Consider the following 19,570-nt stretch of genomic DNA (forward strand, 5'->3'; position numbering starts at 1 on the left):
CAAGTCCTAAGGTAGAAAGTAAAAGTAGATTAAAAGACAACTCCCAGATTTCTGGTTTGAGTGCCTGGAAGGATGATGATAACAATCTTTAGAATTTCAGAATATCTGAGAAACCTTTAGAAGACCTTTTATCTGCTCTGTAATTGAGAAACAGAGGTCTGAAACCTAAATTAGGACAGCTGGGTGGTTTAGGTAGGAAGGGCAGGGCTGAGACACAGTTCCTAACTCCCTTTCCAGTGATTTCTTACCCTGAAGGTATGGACAAGAAGGCTGGAGCCTTTCACAAGGCTGAGTCCAGCAGACACTCTGCAAGAACCTACATGGATGAGGTCTCCATGCTGTGGGATACTAAGGATGGAACTGAGACCCCAGCATTTAGGCGGCAGGAAGTATGGGTGGTAAAGAGCAGAAGCAGCCATCAGAGGGAGATCCGGAAGGGAGGAATGTCCTTGCAGAGGCTACTGGTGGAGTGGGATGGAAGGGAGGAGGAGCTATGTTACCAAGGCTACAGGGACCAAGGAAGATGAGGAGGGCAAGAAAAGGTCTTTGAACTTAAAAATGGAGGCCAGTGGTTATCGTTAAGAAATGAATCGCAATAGCATGATGGAAGCAGGAAGAAATCTTAACAGATAGATACAAAGCACTCAACCTAAAAGTTTTACAGCAACTAGAAATAAAAATAGAGTCAAAGGACAGTTAGGGGAGTAGGGTGAGATATTACTATTTGATTTTATTCTCAGCATGTTTTAATTTTATTGAGAGAGCCGTGCCTGTCTCTAGACAGAAAGGAAAAACATTCACTGAAGACAGAAGGACTTGAATGGAATTGGGCGGGGTGGGGGGCAGGCTCATGTTTATCGAGTGGCTGCTTTGCTGGCTCCAGCCCTAAAGATGTGTATGCTTCTCAGCATCTAATCCTCACTGCGACCTATGAGGAATTTCTTTCTTTTTTTTTTTTTTAAGTGTTAAAGCAAAATTTTTATTACAAATTTGCATTCATCCAGGTGAATTTATATGTATATAATATATATATATATATATATACACCCATAATGTAATTATTATTATTTGTACATATTAGTATACTATGCAGTATAGTATATTACATAATATATACTCTATACCCCATTCAGCCACTCAATGAAGTTTCTGGTTTTTGTTTGTTTTTTTTTCATCTTTAATTGAGTTTATTGGTACACTTTAGGGATACAGTACAGTTTATTCATTGTCGGGATCTTGTACCTCTACATGACCGGTCTTGGTTCTCATTTGTTCCCCTTGTCCCTGCCCTCCCTTCACCCCCTCCTCCTCTCCCCATCTACAAGCACTTTATTTCCATCTTTTCTTTATCTCACATTTTTTTCTTTTCCCTTATTACCCTTCCCCTACCCATCCCACCTTCCCTACACCTTTAGCCCCTTTCTTCCCATTTCACAATGTCAGTTAACTCATTAGGATCTTATGTACTATTAGTTTATTCACACCAGAGAAACTATTTGGTATTTACACATGTGTGACTTATTTATTTCACTTAGGAATATATCTTCAATATGTATCCATTTTCCTATGAATGAATCTATTTTCTCGTTCTTTGTGGCTTAGTAATATTCCATTTTATAGAAAAACCACATCTTCATCCAGTTTCCAAATGATGGGCAAATGGGCTGTTTGCAAGTGTTAGCTGTTACAAATTGTGCCACTATCAACATGGGTGCGCATATGTCACTCTGATATGATTCTTTTAGTTCCTTTGGAATGATACCCAGCAGAGGGAAGGCTGGGTCAAATGGAACCTCTAGTCCCAGCTCTCTGAAGTATCTCCATATTGATTTCCACAGTGGTTGCACCAGTCTGCACTCCCACCAACAACGGAGAAGGGTTCCTTTCTCCCCACAACCACGCCAACACTTGTTATTGTGTGATTTCTTAATAGCAGCCTTTCTTTTTGGGGTGAGGTGGAATCTCAGTGTTGTTTTCATCTGCATCTCTCGAATGACCAGTGATGTGGAACATTTTTTTCATATATTTACTTGCTGCTTTTGCTTCTTTGTCTGATAAATGTCTGTTCATTTCGGATGCCCATTTTTGAATCGGGTCTTTATATTTGGGGGCGCTGATTGTTTTGAATTCTTTACATATTCTAGATAATAGTCCTTTGTCTGAGGAACAGCTGGTAAAAATTTTTTCCCACATTGTAGGTTGTCTCTTAGTTCTGCTGATGGTTTCTTTTGTAGTACAGAAGCTTTTTAATAACATGAGATTCCAGTTGTTGATTATTTCAGCTAATTCCTGTGCTACTGAAGATTTGTTCATAAAGTCTTTTCCTATGCCACTGTCTTCCAGAGCTCTGCCTAACTTTCCTTCCAGCAAGTTTAATGTTTCTGTTTTAATATTTAGATCTTTAATCCAGTTGGATTTTAATTTAGTGCATGGTGAGAGATAAGGGTCCAGTTTTAATCTGTGGCAGGTTGACATCCAATTTTTCCAACACCATTTATTAAAGAGGCTATCTTTCCTCCACTGAGGATGGTCAGCTCCTTTCTCAAAGATGAGGTAGCTGAGTACATCTGGATTTGTTTTTGTGTCTTCCAGTCTGTTCCACTGATCCTCAGGCCTGTTTCTTTGCCAGTACCATGCTGTTTTTATCACAGTGGCTTTGTAGTGTAGTTTCAAATTGGGAATTGTTATACCCGCTGCCATGTGTCTGTTGCCTAGGATGGCTTTTGCTATTCTAGGTCTCTTATGGTTCCAAATGAATTTTTGGATTCTTTTTTCTAGTTCTGTGAAATATACTGTTGGAATTTCAATTGGCATTACATTGAATCTTTATAGCAGTTTTGGTAATATGGCCATTTTCACTATGTTGATTCTTCCTATCCAGGAGCAGGGGATGTCTTTCCATTTTTTTATATCCTCTTCAATTTCTTTTTTCAGAGTTCTTTAGTTTTCAGTGTAGAGATCTTTTGTTTCTTTTGTTAGATTGTTTCCTAGATACTTCATTTGTTTTAATGCTATTGTAAAAGGAATTTTTTCCCTTACTTCTCTCTCAGTGAGTCTGTTATTTGTGTACAAGAAGGCTATTGATTTTTGTGTGTTCACCTTGCATCCAGCTACTCTACTGAATCTGTCAACTAAGTCTAGAAGTCTTTTGGTGGAGTTTTTTGGGTCTTCAATGTAGAGTATCATATCATCATCAAATAATGACAGTTTAACTTCTTCCTTTCCTATCTTTATTGCTTTCATTTCTTTCTCTTGTCTAATTGCTATGGCTAATGTTTCCAGAACTATATCAAAGAGGAGTGGTGATAGTGGGCATCCTTGTCTTGTTCCTGATTTTAACGTGAAGGTTTTCAGTTTTTGGACATTTAATATGATGTTGGCTGTTGGTTTTTCATAAATAGCCTTTATTAAGTTGAGGTATAGACCATCTATTCCAATTTTTTGCAGGGTTTTTATCATGAATGGGTTTTGAATTTTATCAAATGCTTTTTCTGCATCTATTGAGAGGATCATATGGTTTTTGTCCTTGACTTTGTTAATATAGTGTGTAACATTTATTGACTTTCATATGTTGAACCACCCTTACATCCCTGGAATGAATCCAGCTTGGTCAGGATGGATGATCTTCTTGATAATCCTCTGTATTCTGATTGCTAGTATCTTATTAAGGGTTTTTGCAACTATATTCATTCAGGAGATTGGGCTGTAGTTCTCTTTTTTAGCTGCATCTTTCCTTGGTTTGGGAATCAAAGTGATACTTGCTTCCAGGAATGAATTTGGAAGTATAGCTTCCCTTTCGATTTCATTGAAAAGTTTGAAGAGTAAAGGCAGTATAAATGTCTTATAAAACTCAGCAGTGAATGCATCAGGGCCTGGGCTTTTCTTTGTTGGTAAATTTTTAATTACATTTTCAATTTCACTGACTGTAATTGGGGTGTTTGAAATGTTTTAATCTTCTTTGTTCAACTTTGGTAATTCATTAGTATGTAAAAATCTGTCCATTTCTTCTGTGTTTTCCATTTTATTTGAGTACAGGTTCTCAAAGTAGGTATTAATGATCCTCTGGATTTCTTTTGGATCTGTTCTGACTTCACTTTTTCATTCCTGATTCCATGGATCTGAGCCTTTTCTTTCCTTTTTTTGATAAGATTAGCTAAGGGTTTGTCAATTTTATTTATTTTTTCAAAATACCAGCTCTTTGTTTCATTAATTTTTTGTATCATTTTCTTAGTTTCCATTGCATTGATTTCTGTTCTGATCTTTATAATTTCCTCTCTTGTTCGAGCTTTCGGTTTTTCTTGCTCTTGTTTTTGTGGGAGTCTAAGATTCATCATTAGGTTGTTTATTTGAGCTCACACTGGTTTTCCTAGTGTGAGCGTTCAATGTTATGAATTTTCCCCGTAGAACTGCTTTCATTGTGCCCCATAGATTCCTGGTATGTAATATTGGCATTTTCATTTATTTGTAAAAACTGTCTAATTTCTCCTTTAATTTCCTCTATAATCCATTGATTGTTTAGGTGAGTGTTGTTCAGTTTCCATGTGCTTGTGAAGTTCCTACAGTTTCTTGTGCTATTAATCTCCAGCTTGATTGCACTATGATCTGATAATATAGAGGGGATGACTTCAATTCTTTTACATTTATTCAGACCTGTTCTGTGAGCCAATATGTGGTTTATCTTGGAGAATGATCCATGTACAGCCGAAAAGAATGTATATTCTGATTTTGCGGGGTTGGAATTCTCTATAGACGTCTATTAAGTCCATGTGTTGCAAAGCTTGGTTCAGTTCTATTATTTCATTGTTGATTTTCTGCCTAGATGATCTGTTAATTTGTGATAGTGGAGTATTTAAATCCCCCACTAAAATTGTGTTAGTGCTTATTTGATTTTTCATGTTACTTAATAATTGTTTTATATAGTTGGGGGCATTTATATTTGGTGCATATATGTTTATGATTGTCATCTCTTCCTCTTGAATTGTTCCCTTTACAAGGATGTAGTGGCCTTCTTTGTCTCTCTTAATGAGTTTTGGTTTGAAATTTACTTTGTCTGTGAATAAGATTGCTACCCCTGCTTTTTTCTGGGCCCCTGATGCGTGGAGAATTGTTTTCCATCCTTTCACTTTCAGTCTGTAGGCTTCCTTTTGCACTAGGTGTGTTTCTTGTATACAACATATTGTTGGATTTTGCTTCTCAATCCATTCTGCCACTGTATTTCTCTTGATTGGTGAATTGAGGCTATTAACATTGATGGTTATAACTGATATATTCTGACTTATTATTGTCATGTTATTGTCCTTTTGTTGGCTCTTTTTACTTTTTCTCCCCTCTGCTTTTAGTTTCTTGCCTTGTCTATTTGATTTGGTCTGTTAGGCCTCATGGTATTGTGACCTTCATTGTCCTTTTCTAGGATATTGTTTAAAATTCTTTGTAGTGTTGATTTGGTGTTCGTGAAGTTTCTCAGGTGTTCTTTATCATGGAAGTATCTTATTTCCCTGACTATTTTGAAAGAGAGTTTTGCAGGATACATCAGTCTAGGTTGGAGGTTGTTTTCTTTTAGGACTTGAAATACCTCATTCCAGGCTCTCCTTGACCTAAGGGTTTGTGTTGAAAAGTCCGCTGTGATTCTGATGGACTTTCCTTTGCATGTGATTTGTTTCTTTTCTCTTACTGCTTGTAGTATTTTATTCATCTGTTGGATTTCTGGGATCTTGATTATTATATGTTTAGGTGTAGATTTTTTTTTTATTGTGGTTAGTTGGAGCTATATATGCCTCACTTATCTGTATGTCTAATTCTTCCCTTCTGTTTGGGAAGTTTTCTGTCATTAATTCTGTGAAGAGCTTTTTTAAGTCATTTGTGTTTTCTCCTGCTATTTCATGGATTCCTATCAGTCTTATGCTATTTTTCTTTGCATCATCTAGCACTTGTTGGTCGATTTTTCATGATGCCTTACTGTTTTTGAGAAACCTCTTTTTCCATGTTCACTGACTGCGATCCTATCTTCTATATCTGAAATTCTATCTTTGCAATCTTTGATTCTGTTGCATACACTTTCAGTAGAGTTTTTAATCTCCTGCATATCTGTTTGAATCTATTTTATGGATTCCATTTATTTCCTCTGTTGGGCATTCATTGTTTCCATTTCTTATGCTGACTCTTCATGGCCTCTATCATGGTCTTGAGCTCATCTATTTTTTTGTCAGTTTCTTTTCTAGAGTCTTGAATCATGACTTCCATTTTGCTCGTCATCTCTATGGTTAACTGGGAAATTATTTCTGATTTGAATTTTTCTAGAGCCTGATTGATCTGTTTTGTGGTCCAGGGTGTCCTGCTGGTTCACTATCAGACTTTTCATCCTCATTTGCCCTACTATTTGCCATTGGTGAACTGGAAGTCTGTCTTTGTGTCTTGCTTAAGTGTTTTCTCATTTTTATTTTTGTTGTTGGTTTGTCCTTGGTTTAATTTCTGGGCTATTACTTAGATCTTCCTGATATAGTTGCATTTTAGCTTTTGAGTCTCTAATGACTCATAGACATCCTCATTTTCATAATATCAGAGAAAACAACTCATTAAATCAATCACAATCCTTAATCCCAATTAATACATTCAGCAGCCCAATAGGATCAAGCACAGCTTGCACATTGACCCATTGTGGTAGTCATTAATCTATCACCTTTAAACCATGTGAATTAAATTAATATCAAGAAGCAGCCCAAAATATGTTTGCAGTGAATACGCTTTTCAATACAGCATCTTTACCATTTAGGATGGGGGCTTAGACTGAGTTAGGATGAGAGGAGTAAGTGAAAGAATTGGAGAAGGTTTGAAGTGAAGCCAGAGGATGTAGAATGACCATCCTATCTTTACAAAACTATTAAGTTCAAAGGGGATAGACAGAGTGCAGGAATAATTGCAAGAATATATCCCCTTAACAGTAACAGAGGCTCGCCTTCCCTTGAAGCTACAGAGTGATGAGTGAGGTAAAAAGACAGGAGAGAAGAACATAAAGAAAAAAAGAAAAAAATAATAAAAGAAGAAGTCTGAGTTAGGGCAGGAGCAGGAATAAAAAGAGATGAGGGATAATATGGTGGAGCAAGAGATTGAGTTGGAGAAAGAGGACAGAAAAAAGAAAGAAATTTTAGGGTGGAATGAGGAAAAGAAAAAAAAAAGAAAAAAAGAATTTGAAGGGCCTCTTTCAGACTATGTCTCTGTTGTCATATTATACCACGTGTACAGCCATGTGCAGAACCGAATCCCCTGGTCTCGGCTAGCCAATGGTAGGTCCCCGCAACTCACACTGCCCTCAGGCCACAAGGCCTAAATTGAGTTTCCCAACCCACAGGGTTGAACTCCACTCAGTTCTATTACAGGTTTCCCCTGCCCTTTCTTTAAAGATGTTCAAAGTTGGGAGCTCAGAAAAATACCCTTCATGACCACCTATTCCTCTGCAGAGTGCGTCCAAGGACTGTCCCAATCAGGAGGTTTGAGAATGGAGTGGGGCGGGGGGGGTCAGGTCGTGGGGGTGTTTCAAGGGTGCCTGTGCGGCTACCTTCCTTACTGAATATGGTGGCATGCAGTCGGGGAGGTCGCACACCTGCCCTGAGGAATTTCTTTTTAAGTTTGAAGTTGCCACTGAAGAAAGGAAGGCTTGCTAGGTTTAGGTAATTTGTACAAGGTTCATATCTTGTAAGTTAAGTGCCAAGGCAGGGTTTTCCAGCTCGATCCCATCTCTCTTTGAAACGTGATGTGTCATGTAAAGCACTGTTGAGCCAGCTAGAGAACATGTGATGGTATAATGGTAATTTAGATTTCCAGTGAAATATTCATATGATTGTTGGAGGAATTTACCCAAATAATCATGTGAAGCATGTAAAATAGAACTTGGCACATAGTATATATGATGCTGGTTGTTTTTTGTTTTTCTTTTTGTTTCTTTGGTGGTACTGAGGATTGAGTCCAGGTTTCATACATGCTAGGCAAGTCCTCTACCACTGAGCTATATCCCCAGCTCTTTTGATTTTTAACCATCTAATTAAGTTGCCCAGACTAGTCTCGAACCTGCAGTCCTTCTGCTCTCCCTATTGAGTAGCTGGCATTATAGGCATGTATCACCGTGCCCAGCTCTTACTTATTTGGATTATAGAATGCCAATTAAGGTATCTTTACAAAAAGACCTAATTCCTTCCACTCTGCCCCGGGCCTGAGTAGTTTCAAATGTACCATTAATACCACCCTCTAGGCTAGGCATTCTGGTTTTGACTGTGGAAGAGCAAACTAAAAGAAAATGCCTTACCTGGATATGCTGGCAGACACCTGTAATCCCAGCACTCTGGGAGGCTGAGGCAGGAGAGTAGGTGAGGTTTAATGACTTTTGAGACCCTGTCTGAATCAAATTTAGGGGAGAGGTATTGCTCAGTGGGAACACCCCGAGTTCAGTCCTCAGTACCACAAGACAGAGAAATGCCTTGAAAAACAATATTGTTATAAGTAGTTCCCAAAGGAGTTGAGATCATCAACAAGCTAGAGGAGAAAAAAAGTCTTAAAAATATTAGCAGACAATGTATGTTTTGCTGTTCTCCGCACACCAAGTATTCCATGCTCCATCAGATGCTAGAGTGACAAAGATGTATAAAGCATCATTACTTTCACAGTGCTTGATGTAGAAGACATGGAAAAATGTGAATATACTATCTAGTACCATAAAATTCTTTAAAATGTTTATTGTAATAGTAAAATGTTTATCAGAAAATTTAGACACAATGGAGTAAATAAAATATTACTTTCTTAGCCCCAAGCTTCAGGTATCTTTCAAGAGGCAAACATTTTTATAGTTTAATTTCTGTTCTGTTTATTTATTTATTTGCTAAGTGCCCACAGGATTAGTCTTATGGCAGTTTTATTGATTGATTGATTGATTGCCAAGTGCCCACAGGATTCTTAGTGTTAAGGCAGAACTTTTCATTTTATATAAACTTTTAGACTATATTATATTACCCTTCATGTTAACAAGTATATAAATGGATGCTGCTAATCCATTGTTCATAGACTTCTCTAAATATATTTTCCAGAAGTGATGGATATGTTTGTATTTCTATTAAGCCTTTTTTTTTTTTTGATACTAGGGATCGAACTTGGGACCTTGCACTTGCAGGTCAGGTGGCGGAACCTCTGAGCTATATCCCTGGCCCTCTACTAAGCCATTCTTAAGCATTCTCTGCTTCCTAACTTTGACTGATGTGTGCACTTAAAAAAAAATGTCCAGTTTAAGAAGTGCTAACTCACTAAAAAATTAAAGAGACATGACTGTGGCCTACATGGGGCATGATCTATTTAGCAATTTTATATTAATGTATTTAATAGTATTGTCTTTCACTAAATAAAAGATTGACTCCTAACCTAATACATGTCAAATTCTACTGATTCAGTGTGAAACCACGCAAATCATTTCCCAGCTGCAAATTAAGAAATACATTATTAGCTAGTTCCATTTTCTGTTCCAGTAGGGCAGCACTTTTCATTAATAATACTAGTTGCCATCTTCTCTTATTGAAGATCTTTTGGTAGGTACTATACAAGGTAGTTGCTATTAATCATTGCATTCAAGTTTAGTGTGTTACTAACATTTTATGGATGAAGAAACTTAGGTAAGACATTCTAAGTAGAGGTAACCTAGCCTAACATCACATGTCAAGTGGCAGAGAGATGATCTGAGCCCAGGGTCTCCAGTCACAAAGCCTGGATTCTTGCTCCTGCATTGTGTTATTTTGGCAGAATTCAGATATATATCCACAATTAAGATGATACATTTTTATAGGCATTTCTTTGAAGAAATTCTCCTCTTTAAGGAAAGGGAGTTCAGAAGGGGTGTACACAAAGTGCTGAAGCACAGCTGGAATGCCGATTAGCCATGATCATCAGCATTGTAGAGAAACGGCCCTCACTGACTATGCTGAAGAGGTTGGCAGCAAGAACTTTCCAAAATTCCCTCCTGCAAACTTTGTGGTCTGCATCTAGAGGAAGAACAACAAAAAAGCGATTGTCAGGGGGAATTGCCTGAATAGTCATGACATGTTTTGAAGGAGACTCATCAGGAGACACTGTCATGAGCAACCACCTTGTACATCCCCTCTCAGTGGCACAGGTTCTTTCCACCGGCAGACCAGGTATTTGAACCAATCATCCAATCAGAACAACTAAAATATAGGATAATGTATTTTTTTAAAAAGCCTTCTCAAATAAGTATTTTACCAAGGAAATTCAGGCTACTCAAGCCTAAAATGAGATGAATTCAGCAGAACTATAAAGTGAGCATTTACTTAAACTTGAGCATTAATTCTAAAAAGAATAGTGGCAAGACTAAGTCAGACAGGGCACATAGGTTCCAAAATTGAAGGAGGCATTTACCTCTTGATGCTAAACCTGTCCATGCCCAGCCTTCATAGTAAGTGCCTCGCTGAAGTTTCTACCCTAGGCACACTCTTGTTCTGCCTTATTCCTGTCCTAAAGATCCTGCCTTAGAAATCTGAAACTTCAAAGAGTTCCACCTTCAATGGGTGGGTAAAAGAACATCTCTCCTTCCACTCCTAGATTGTAAAGAAAGTTGCATTGCTTCTTAATAGAGGAAGAAGAAAGGTGGCTGAGAGGAAATCCTCCCCTAAAACTCAGGAAATCCAGGCTGATCTCACTTAGTTTTTCAGGCTGAGTTTGTATGTCTCTAATGATAAGAGAAACTCCATAGTGGAAATTTATTTTTAAATATTTTTCATTGATATTGATCCTGTGTGCCTGAAAAAAGCAAATAAAATTGCTATCTACAGCAACCCACCTTCAGCCCACACCTCAAAGAATTCTCACAGATAATGTTCTAAGGAAGATTATAATTCACAATAAGAAATCTCCAGTTACACAAGGAAAGGCACTTGAAGAGATAACGGAAACAACAGGAAACATTTCACACTTAAGATTTAAAATTTGGAATTATCAGAAAAAATGAGTGTTGTTAATTTGTTTTAAAAATTTAAAAGTATAAAAATATAATTAAAATTTTAAATTCACTAGATTGCTTTAATAGCAAAGTGAACACAGTTGAAGATAGATTTCATGAACTAGGAGATAAAAAAGTATCCAGAATGCATTTCTGAGGAAAGAAAGAAATTAAGACATAAAGAAAAGTGTAAGATGGTCTAATAGGTAGATACAAGAAAACCAGAAGGTAAGGACCTTGATTCACGGCTGAAGATTTTTCAGAACTAATGAAAGCCATTAGACTCAAGAAGTACAATAGATTGCAAGTGTGGAATAGATTAAAATAACCCAGATTAGACTTATCACAATAAAGCTGCTGAACATGAAAGCTAAAGAGAAAGCCTTAAACAGGTCTTCATAGGGACAGGAGCTAAACTGACAGCTAACACAGGAACTGGAATAGTAGAAGCAAGAAGACAGTTGAAAGGTGTCTTCAGTGTATGGAAGAAATAATTTTCAACCTACAATTCTATACCCTGTAAAGTATATTTTAGGAACAAGGTTAAAATAAGACTAGGGGAAAGGTTGGTTTGTTTGTTTTTCTACACAGGCTCTGGTTGTTTGCCAGTCTAACTTTGAAATCACTAAGTAGTCCAGGCTGGCCTCAAACTTGAATTCTCCTGCCTCAGCCTCCTCATACTAGGCATTACAGGCATACACTACCGTGCTTGGCAAGACTTTTCTTAGACTGGCAAAATGCAGAAAGCATATCACCAATAAAGCCTTAAAAAGTGAATTGTAGAATATCTGTTAGGTAAAAAGTAATTATTCTAGGTGGATATGAAATGAACAGAAATGTAAAAGAAATGAAGGCAAAGACAGCAGTAAATGTTTCCAAGTAGCATTACCCCAGCTAATGTATATGTCACTATAAATACTTAGTATTGTTAAGCTGAAATCAAAATTCATAATCACAAAATGGGAGATGATTTTCAGTGCCCTAAAGAGTGTGTATTTTATAGGAAGAATGGGAAGATAACAAAGAGTATAATAAATTAAGCATATTAAAATTCCAGAGTAAGCACTGACTAGAAATAGACATTGCAGGTAATGATGTAGATAAGTTGGGGGAGGAAGGAAAGAAAACAACAACAAAAAAAAATGGGACACTTATAGATTAGTTTTGTTGAGGTGACATGACAGGCAGCTCAGAGACAAAAGTTCCATGTAAGAAACACTGTGCCACTTCAGGGGAATACATTCCATCTGAGAGATAATGTCATTGATGGCAAAACAATGTACAGTAGTAGAACATTCGAGAACTAGGACTGGCAAAATGGCATCTCCTGAAAAATAACTAGAGTTGCCAACGTGACATTTTTTAGAACTACAGTGAAATGAGAAAAGAATGTTCTAAAACCAAATAGTAGGCACTCACTTTCTATATTCAAACTGAAGTCGTTTCCATGCTCACTGATGACAATTCTTCAGTTGTTGGCTCACTTACTTGGTTTTAATACCAGTGGCAATCATGGTAACAGGTGTTGGCCCTAGTGATGTTTCTCAGCAAGATGGTGAAACCCTCGTAAAGAACCCTCGTAAAGCCTCAGCCAACAAGGTCTAACTGTACCTTTTTTGGGTAGGAGACCTGCTCCAGTGCTGTGTTCATAAGGGTTAATTCATTTGGGGGAAACCAAGAGTAATGCTGAGGGATCAAGACATGACATGATGCCCATTGTTTGTAGCTCTAGGATCAAAATATGCAGTTATACATGCCAGATAAATTCTAAACTTGTAAGGCAGAAAACTCAAGGTGGCTCTGAAGACAGGGGCCAGAAGCATTAAATAACCTTCGCAGACAAGGTGCACCACTGTTATCCTGAGTGCGGCAGGGTCCCCCAGTCAGTCATTTTCCTCCATGGTAGACAATGTGCATTCACCACTGGAGTTTCTGTTAAGCCTCTCTCTCCCAGACCTGCTGGCTCCTGGTGCCCAGCCCAACACAGAGGTGCCTTTGTGAGTGTAATTACCTTTCCCTGTATTAGAAGTAGTCTGTTTAGAGCTATATTTGCAGGTACTACTAGAATAAGCAGGAATTAGCATGCAAAAAGATTTGCCCTGGCCCTGACTTCATTATCAGCACCATCCTTCAGGACCAGCTTTTCTTTTCTTTTTTCCTAACTGGATTGATTGGGCAGGTGTTACTGTATATCATCCAAGATGTAGAATTTAGAGTTTAAAGGAAAAAAAAGGCATAGGAGAATTAGAGACAGCTCTGTGTGTCTTTGTGTGTGTGTGTGTGTGTGTGTGTGTGTGTGTGTAGAAAGAGAGAGATCTTATCATGTTGTATCATTTGACAACCGCTACCCAGCGGTGCTGCCAGAGTAAACTCAAGTGGATAATTCTTGCGATCTAAGAATTGATTAAAGCCCCCATGGGCTTTCAGCAGTGTCCACATCAAAAAGGCAAGAGAAGCAAAGTAAATGATTCTCCTGCCATGATGACACTGTAGCCAGTCTCTGGGCCTAATTGGCTCTGTGAGTTGTGGACTGTTGACCAGGAAGTGCAGTAAGTCCTCCCCCTAAAGAGGCTTTCCTACACCTCACAGAACGATGGTGTGGGCAGGAGAACATTGCAGTACTGGAGTGCAGCCAGAGTCTCAAATAGGGTCTGCCGGAGATGCTTTTTATTGTTCCTGTTGGTATATTAGCAGGCCTTTTATTAAAAAAAAACAACCCAATAATAATTTTCTCCTTTGGAGAAAGAGAACTTTAATGAATAGTAAGAATTAGTAAGATTGTAGTTTGCATTTATTCATTTTCCCCAAGTGATTTTACTATGTGTACAAAGGAAATGAAGGGACTACCAGAGAATGTCTAAGGGCTGCCCAGGGAACCTGTAAAATGAAAAGGCTTAAGGCCAGAAAATGTGAGGTTTTCATATAGAGCAGGAAGATTTAAAGGTGTATGTTAAGCAACACACACTTTAATTTATTAATTTTTTAATGACCAAAGTAAATATTTCTGTGTTTCCAGAGCAGACTCTAGGACAGCCCAGAATGTTTCCCTTCATTGCAATTTCTTGTTCAGAATGGCTGATCACTTAGTAAAAATTATACCCAGGCAAGTAGAATTCAAGTCAAACAGGTTTATGTTTTTGATGTAGGACTGGAGAAGAGGTGTTCCGGCACAAAGTGAAAGATTTATCAAGGAATCTGGGAGAGAAACTTTTTCACCTTTAGAACTTTAAAGGCCGCTTTAACATCCTGCTTCCTTTTCATTGTGTGCAAGCAACAGGTCAGGGATTGCCTAAGGCGGCCTTGCAAATTGGCACCTGCCTTTGTGCCTGAGACCTGAAGAAAGTGAGGAGGAAAAGGAGGCCAGGGACATTTAATAAATCTGTGCCTTTTTTCCAGCCCTTCTTGAAGTTGGTTTTCCATGGGAATCAGGCTTTGATGCCTAGAGTTCAGGAGTGGTAGAGGCCCCTCCAGACTCAGCTGGAGATTTGTTTGCTGCACGGAGGCACCTGAGCAGGTGTTGGACTGCAGGATAACAGACAACCAGGAGAGCCTTCCTAATCTCACTTGCCCTTTACACAGCAGCACACAGCAGCAGGTACTTTACACAGAGCTTTCATAGTTCCTACTTTACTTATTCTGAAATTTCCAGTCCCTCCACTTCTTTGAGGAAAATGGCCTGTGGTGCTTTCGACTGGAAGATTTCCTGCTCTTCACACGAGTACACCATGATAGAGGGAGACATCTGCCAGCTGGTCTTCCTATGTTGGAAGATGGAAACTGGTGTGATTAAAAGTTTTAACTTCCTGTTCTGCCTTTGCAGAGCAAAGGTGGTGCCTAGCCCACAAATACTGTTTCTTCCTGACTTTTCCATTTCTTCCCTTTTCTCAGGTTATCAGAAACATAAGCCTTCTTTTTTGTAAAATAATTTTATTGGTACAATTTAAATATACATAATGATCACATTCATCAAAGGAAGTTTGTACCTGTACATGATATATATTGATTCCTCTTTTTCCTAAGACCTCTTACATACCATAATATTTGATTTGGTTTGCATAAATTATTTGACCATGTTGCCTGATTCCTCATAGGAAAAATACAACATATTCCTGCCTCTTTCCCTTCAGTGTTCACAGTACAGCTCCACCTTTTCCCCAGGCATGTTGTATGTTTGATTTTTGATCAAGCCACTTCTCAGCCGTCTAGAGTTTCCAGACATCCCTTGGATTTCATTTTATGTCTGACTGCGCACTCTTCACCGCGATACTGACTTATTGTCGTGATCAGGTCTCATGGTGGGGCACTGAGGGCTCCTTCCTGAGAAACTTCTTGCTGTGCGCTTACTCTTCCTGAGTCTCAGGGGTGTTTGTAATTCTGGGTCTAGTCTTCCTGCGTGAGGCCTTCTGATCATATTGAAGCCACATAGTGTAAGACAGATGAAATCTCCATCTCGTTTGCCTTTTATTTTCAACATTAACATTCCGGTATAAAACTAGTATTTTCTCACAGGCTTTATTGTATCCCTAAGAAATAATATATCCTTGTTGGGGAAACTGAAGGCTTTGTTTTCTAAATTATTTTTCTAGGAAGTGATCAATTGTTGCAGAAACTGATATTATACAATATTCCAAAGCCTCTCTTGTCTCTTTTCAGTTGCTTTTTCCTGTGGGAATTGGCAAAGCAGAAATCACTGTTTTCAGCAACATGTCTTAGGACCCAGCTGACAGCTAGAAATTTTGCTAAGTGATTTATAAATTAAATGAGACAATAGTCCCAGTTGCCTGGCGGTTTATAATCTCAATCAGGCAATGCTGACATGGATAAAAGCATGAAGAAAGCACAGAGCAAGATTGAAAAAATGTAGATAGTCTAAAGCCAAGTGCTGTCCACCCTTCTCTTTCTTTCACGTAAAAGATCTCCCTGGAAATGTTAGAACCGGGGGTTTAAATGAAGAGGTGGCACAAAAGGGGTTAGTTTCTCCAGCCTAGCAGTCATTAAAGAAGATGCAGAGGGATAGGTAGGCCTCAAATGATCAAATGAGGGTGACATTGATAGCTTCATTTGAGACCCATCAGGCTTACCAGGGAGAGGAAACTGGGAGAGTCAGGCCATTACAAAGCATGGCCAAGGATGAGAACACTGGTCATGATCCACAGAACACCCCAAGACCAAAGGTGGTGGGACAACTTTTGAAACAAGTAGAAAAGAAATGTGGGCAACGTGACTAATGAATAATACAGATATTTGATCATATCATGCCAAAACAAAACAAAATCCATAGACTACATTTAAGGAGAAAAAGGGCCTACCCCCAAACTTCTCCAACATGGCCTCAGCTCTGGGACTGTTACTAATATTCCTCTTATAGGGTGTTCCAGAATGTTTACTCATAGTAATTCTTTTTGACTGGAGAAGATGAGCCTAGATAAACACTTTATATTTTGTAATGAGAGAAATACCTAAAAAGGAAAATATTACCAGCAAAGAAATTAGACAAGCACAGATTGAGATCTTTCTGTAAATGCAAACAATATTAAAAATTAATGAATATAAGCACAGTTTGGCCCGGTATGTATGGTATGGTGGCACACACGTGTAATCCCAGCACTCGGGAGGCTGAGGCAGGAGGATCATCACAAGTTTAAGGCCAGCCTGGGCTATGTAATGAGTTTAAGGATTGTCTGAACTACACAGTGAGACCCTGTCTCAAAACAACAATGACAACAGAAAAAAAGAAGCACAACTTTGCAAAGAACTATTCCAACCTAAAAAATTGCTGTAAATAGCTTGCTTAGAAAGTCCATAGTACAATTACGCTTTTTACTGTATTAAGAGAGCCAAACATGAAAATTTAACTGATATTTATTTGAATTGCTCAGTGTTGGCGAACCTGTGGCACACATCTTATTTCTTCTTTTAAGACAAAAGATGTTAATGTATTCAGGTTTAATTGCAGTATTGGCACTTTGCGATCAGTGGATTTGGGCCTGCAGTTTGGACACTCATCTCTGAAAGGCTGGCCATCACTGGGTTATCTGATACCTAGTTTCAGTGTCTTCTGGACAAAGTCTGTACATGGACAAATAGCAAGGAGAAATTCCAGGAAGCCTTAATAAAGGCAAAAAGGGAAAAGGAAGATAAAGTGAGAAACTAAAGGATAACATCGTTACCCTATCCACTAACCGAGTCACAACTTTTTGGAAAACTAATCATAAGGAGAGAACTGGATGCTGTGTACGGATTTGATATTGTACCGTCCTATTTCCCCTTTTTTTAAAAAATGGGAAAGGTGGGAAAAACTCGTAGAGTCCTGAGTGTCCTCTGAATACTCCGTGGGCATGGCCCTTAGTTCATATCCAGTTGGTAGGTTAACTGTCCTGGACCTCAGTTTGCACTTGTATAAAATGAGGAGCTCAATTATGATGATTAATGTGGTTCCTAAATTGAATTAAATGTTTGCAGTTTGAGGTAGAAAAAACACAGATGCATCGGCTAAAAGGCAGTGTGTTGAATTGGCCCTTTGAAAATACTTTCACAGGGCATGAACTGTGAGTAGCCAGCCTGACAGAGTCTAGATTGCAAGCATTTGTTCTGTTTGAAGGATGATTCACACTAGAATTAAATTTAATAGGCTGAAATAAAAAGTCTTACTTATGTTACTTGTGTAAGACAATTAATTAAGTTGCAGTAGACCTGAGTTAATAGTAATTCATATGAAAAAGACTAAAGGTTTTTTAACCTGAAATCTGATTGAGTCAGGAGGGAAATGTGAATGCCAAAAAAATCTAAAGCTACAGTACAGATGTGTGGTGTTAAGTAGCTTTGACAGACTGAAACCATCATTGGGCGGAAATTCCCAAGGTCCAGCCTACTAGACCTAGTAAATGTCACTTTTACATGGTTGGATCTGTTGAATCTGCATGGATTCCTTATTTTCTTTTCAGAATTTCTGTATTCGGTGGAAATTTTAGGTATTAGAAACCTGTGAAAGAAATGGTATTAAATCATTAAGCGTTGAAAAGTGGTGATTTCCTTTTCGCTCAGCCTACCCAAAGCACAATATATGTGTTGTGGTTTTCATTATAATATTATATCATATTTCTGCATACTCATCAATTCTCAGGGCCTCCATGTGGCATTATTTTGGCACCAGAAATTATTTGGTGAAAACTTTGCTGTAGGAGCTAATTGTTCTGCACACAGTTCTTAAATATGTCAGAATTATTGTAAATATCTTAAGGCTTTACAACATGCATTTATCATGTACCCTGGAAAGTGAATAATTATGTGAATAAATTGAGGCAATTCCATGAACTCCCTCAAAAGATAAAGAATTTTTTATGTTTGTATAATATTTTCTGGGAAAGATTCCAACTTTCATAAGATTCTCAAATAATACAAAAATTGGGCCCCTTTCCCCTCCACCTGTCTTAATTTGTTTACTTTCTAGTGTGTAAGCAAAGAGACTTCTTGATTTTTGCCTTCTGTCATCTTTGAGACCAGCAAACAGATCTTCCTTGAGATGCCAGTGATTTGCCAGCAGTAGAGACCCAAAAGGATGTCAGGGCAGAGTTCCAAAAACGGTGTAGTCCATATCTTAGCATTAGAATAAGTATCATGCAACGTGCAACAGAATTAACTTTATTTTAAAAAAGAAGATTCAGACCTGTTACTTAAAGAACTAGGATTATTTTTACTGTTCCCCTTTCAGTTTGTGAGCACAGATTTGGTCTTCTCTAGCAGTATTTTGTTCTGAGGTGAGTTCCAAAGAAGCTTGATCTTCTCAATGGGTTGTGTGTTTCACGTGGTTTTTCTTCCTTTGCAAATGCACAGGGCGCCAAAGCATGCTTCCTGCGGGACATTCCTTTCTCAGCCATCTACTTCCCGTGTTACGCTCATGTGAAGGCTTCCTTTGCAAATGAAGATGGGCAGATTAGCCCTGGGAGCCTGCTGTTAGCTGGGGCCATAGCTGGTGAGTGTCCTGCATGGAACTGTTACTTCCCCACCAACCATCCCCAAACTCCACTGTCCCCAGCCTCCAGATACAACCTGCTCCAGTGCTGGCAGTCTTGCTAACGTCTTTTGACAGGGTCCATACGAAATGGTTATAGATTGCTTCAACCAGCTTGTGAGAAACGGTATTACGTTAGCCTCTATTCTGGCATATTAGATATTCGAGAAATTTAATTTCTTAACTCATAAAAAGATCTCAACTATTGGTTCATTTTTGTGGTCTATGAATCCCGATTCATGTCTCATTATATTTAATAATTTCACTTCATAGCATAACAATGATGATGCAACCAGATGCTTTAATAATTGGAATATTTGTGCTTTAAAAATGTCTGAATAAAATATTCAGAGAGGAAAGAGGAGAAGAAGAGGAAAGAGGGGAGAGAGACAGAAAAGAGTAAGGGAGGGTGAGCAGGGAGGGAGGGAGGAAAAGGGGAAGGAAGGGAGGGAAGGGGCCGTACTTAATGCTGAGCATTTCCGTTCATTGCATTATCCGTCTTCCCTGTGTAATGGGAAATATGAGACATCATTTGTCATATTGTTTTCTTCAAAGAATGGATTAGCTACAAA

At 38.3% G+C, this 19,570-nt stretch overlaps 1 protein-coding gene across 2 annotated transcripts in view; it reads left to right on the forward strand.

The window, feature by feature from the left end:
- Positions 1-19,570, forward strand: part of Slc25a13 (solute carrier family 25 member 13) — a 198,168-nt gene that overhangs the window by 170,074 nt on the left and 8,524 nt on the right. For both annotated transcript variants that reach the window (XM_010603394.2, XM_010603396.3), the window contains one exon: positions 18,821-18,959. In XM_010603394.2, the coding sequence (XP_010601696.2) occupies positions 18,821-18,959 (139 nt within the window). The remainder of the gene's footprint in view (positions 1-18,820; positions 18,960-19,570) is intronic.

Source organism: Fukomys damarensis, unplaced genomic scaffold (assembly GCF_012274545.1).
Source record: "Fukomys damarensis isolate Sample0158 unplaced genomic scaffold, DMR_v1.0_HiC HiC_scaffold_4, whole genome shotgun sequence".
NCBI classification, from domain to species: domain Eukaryota; kingdom Metazoa; phylum Chordata; class Mammalia; order Rodentia; family Bathyergidae; genus Fukomys; species Fukomys damarensis.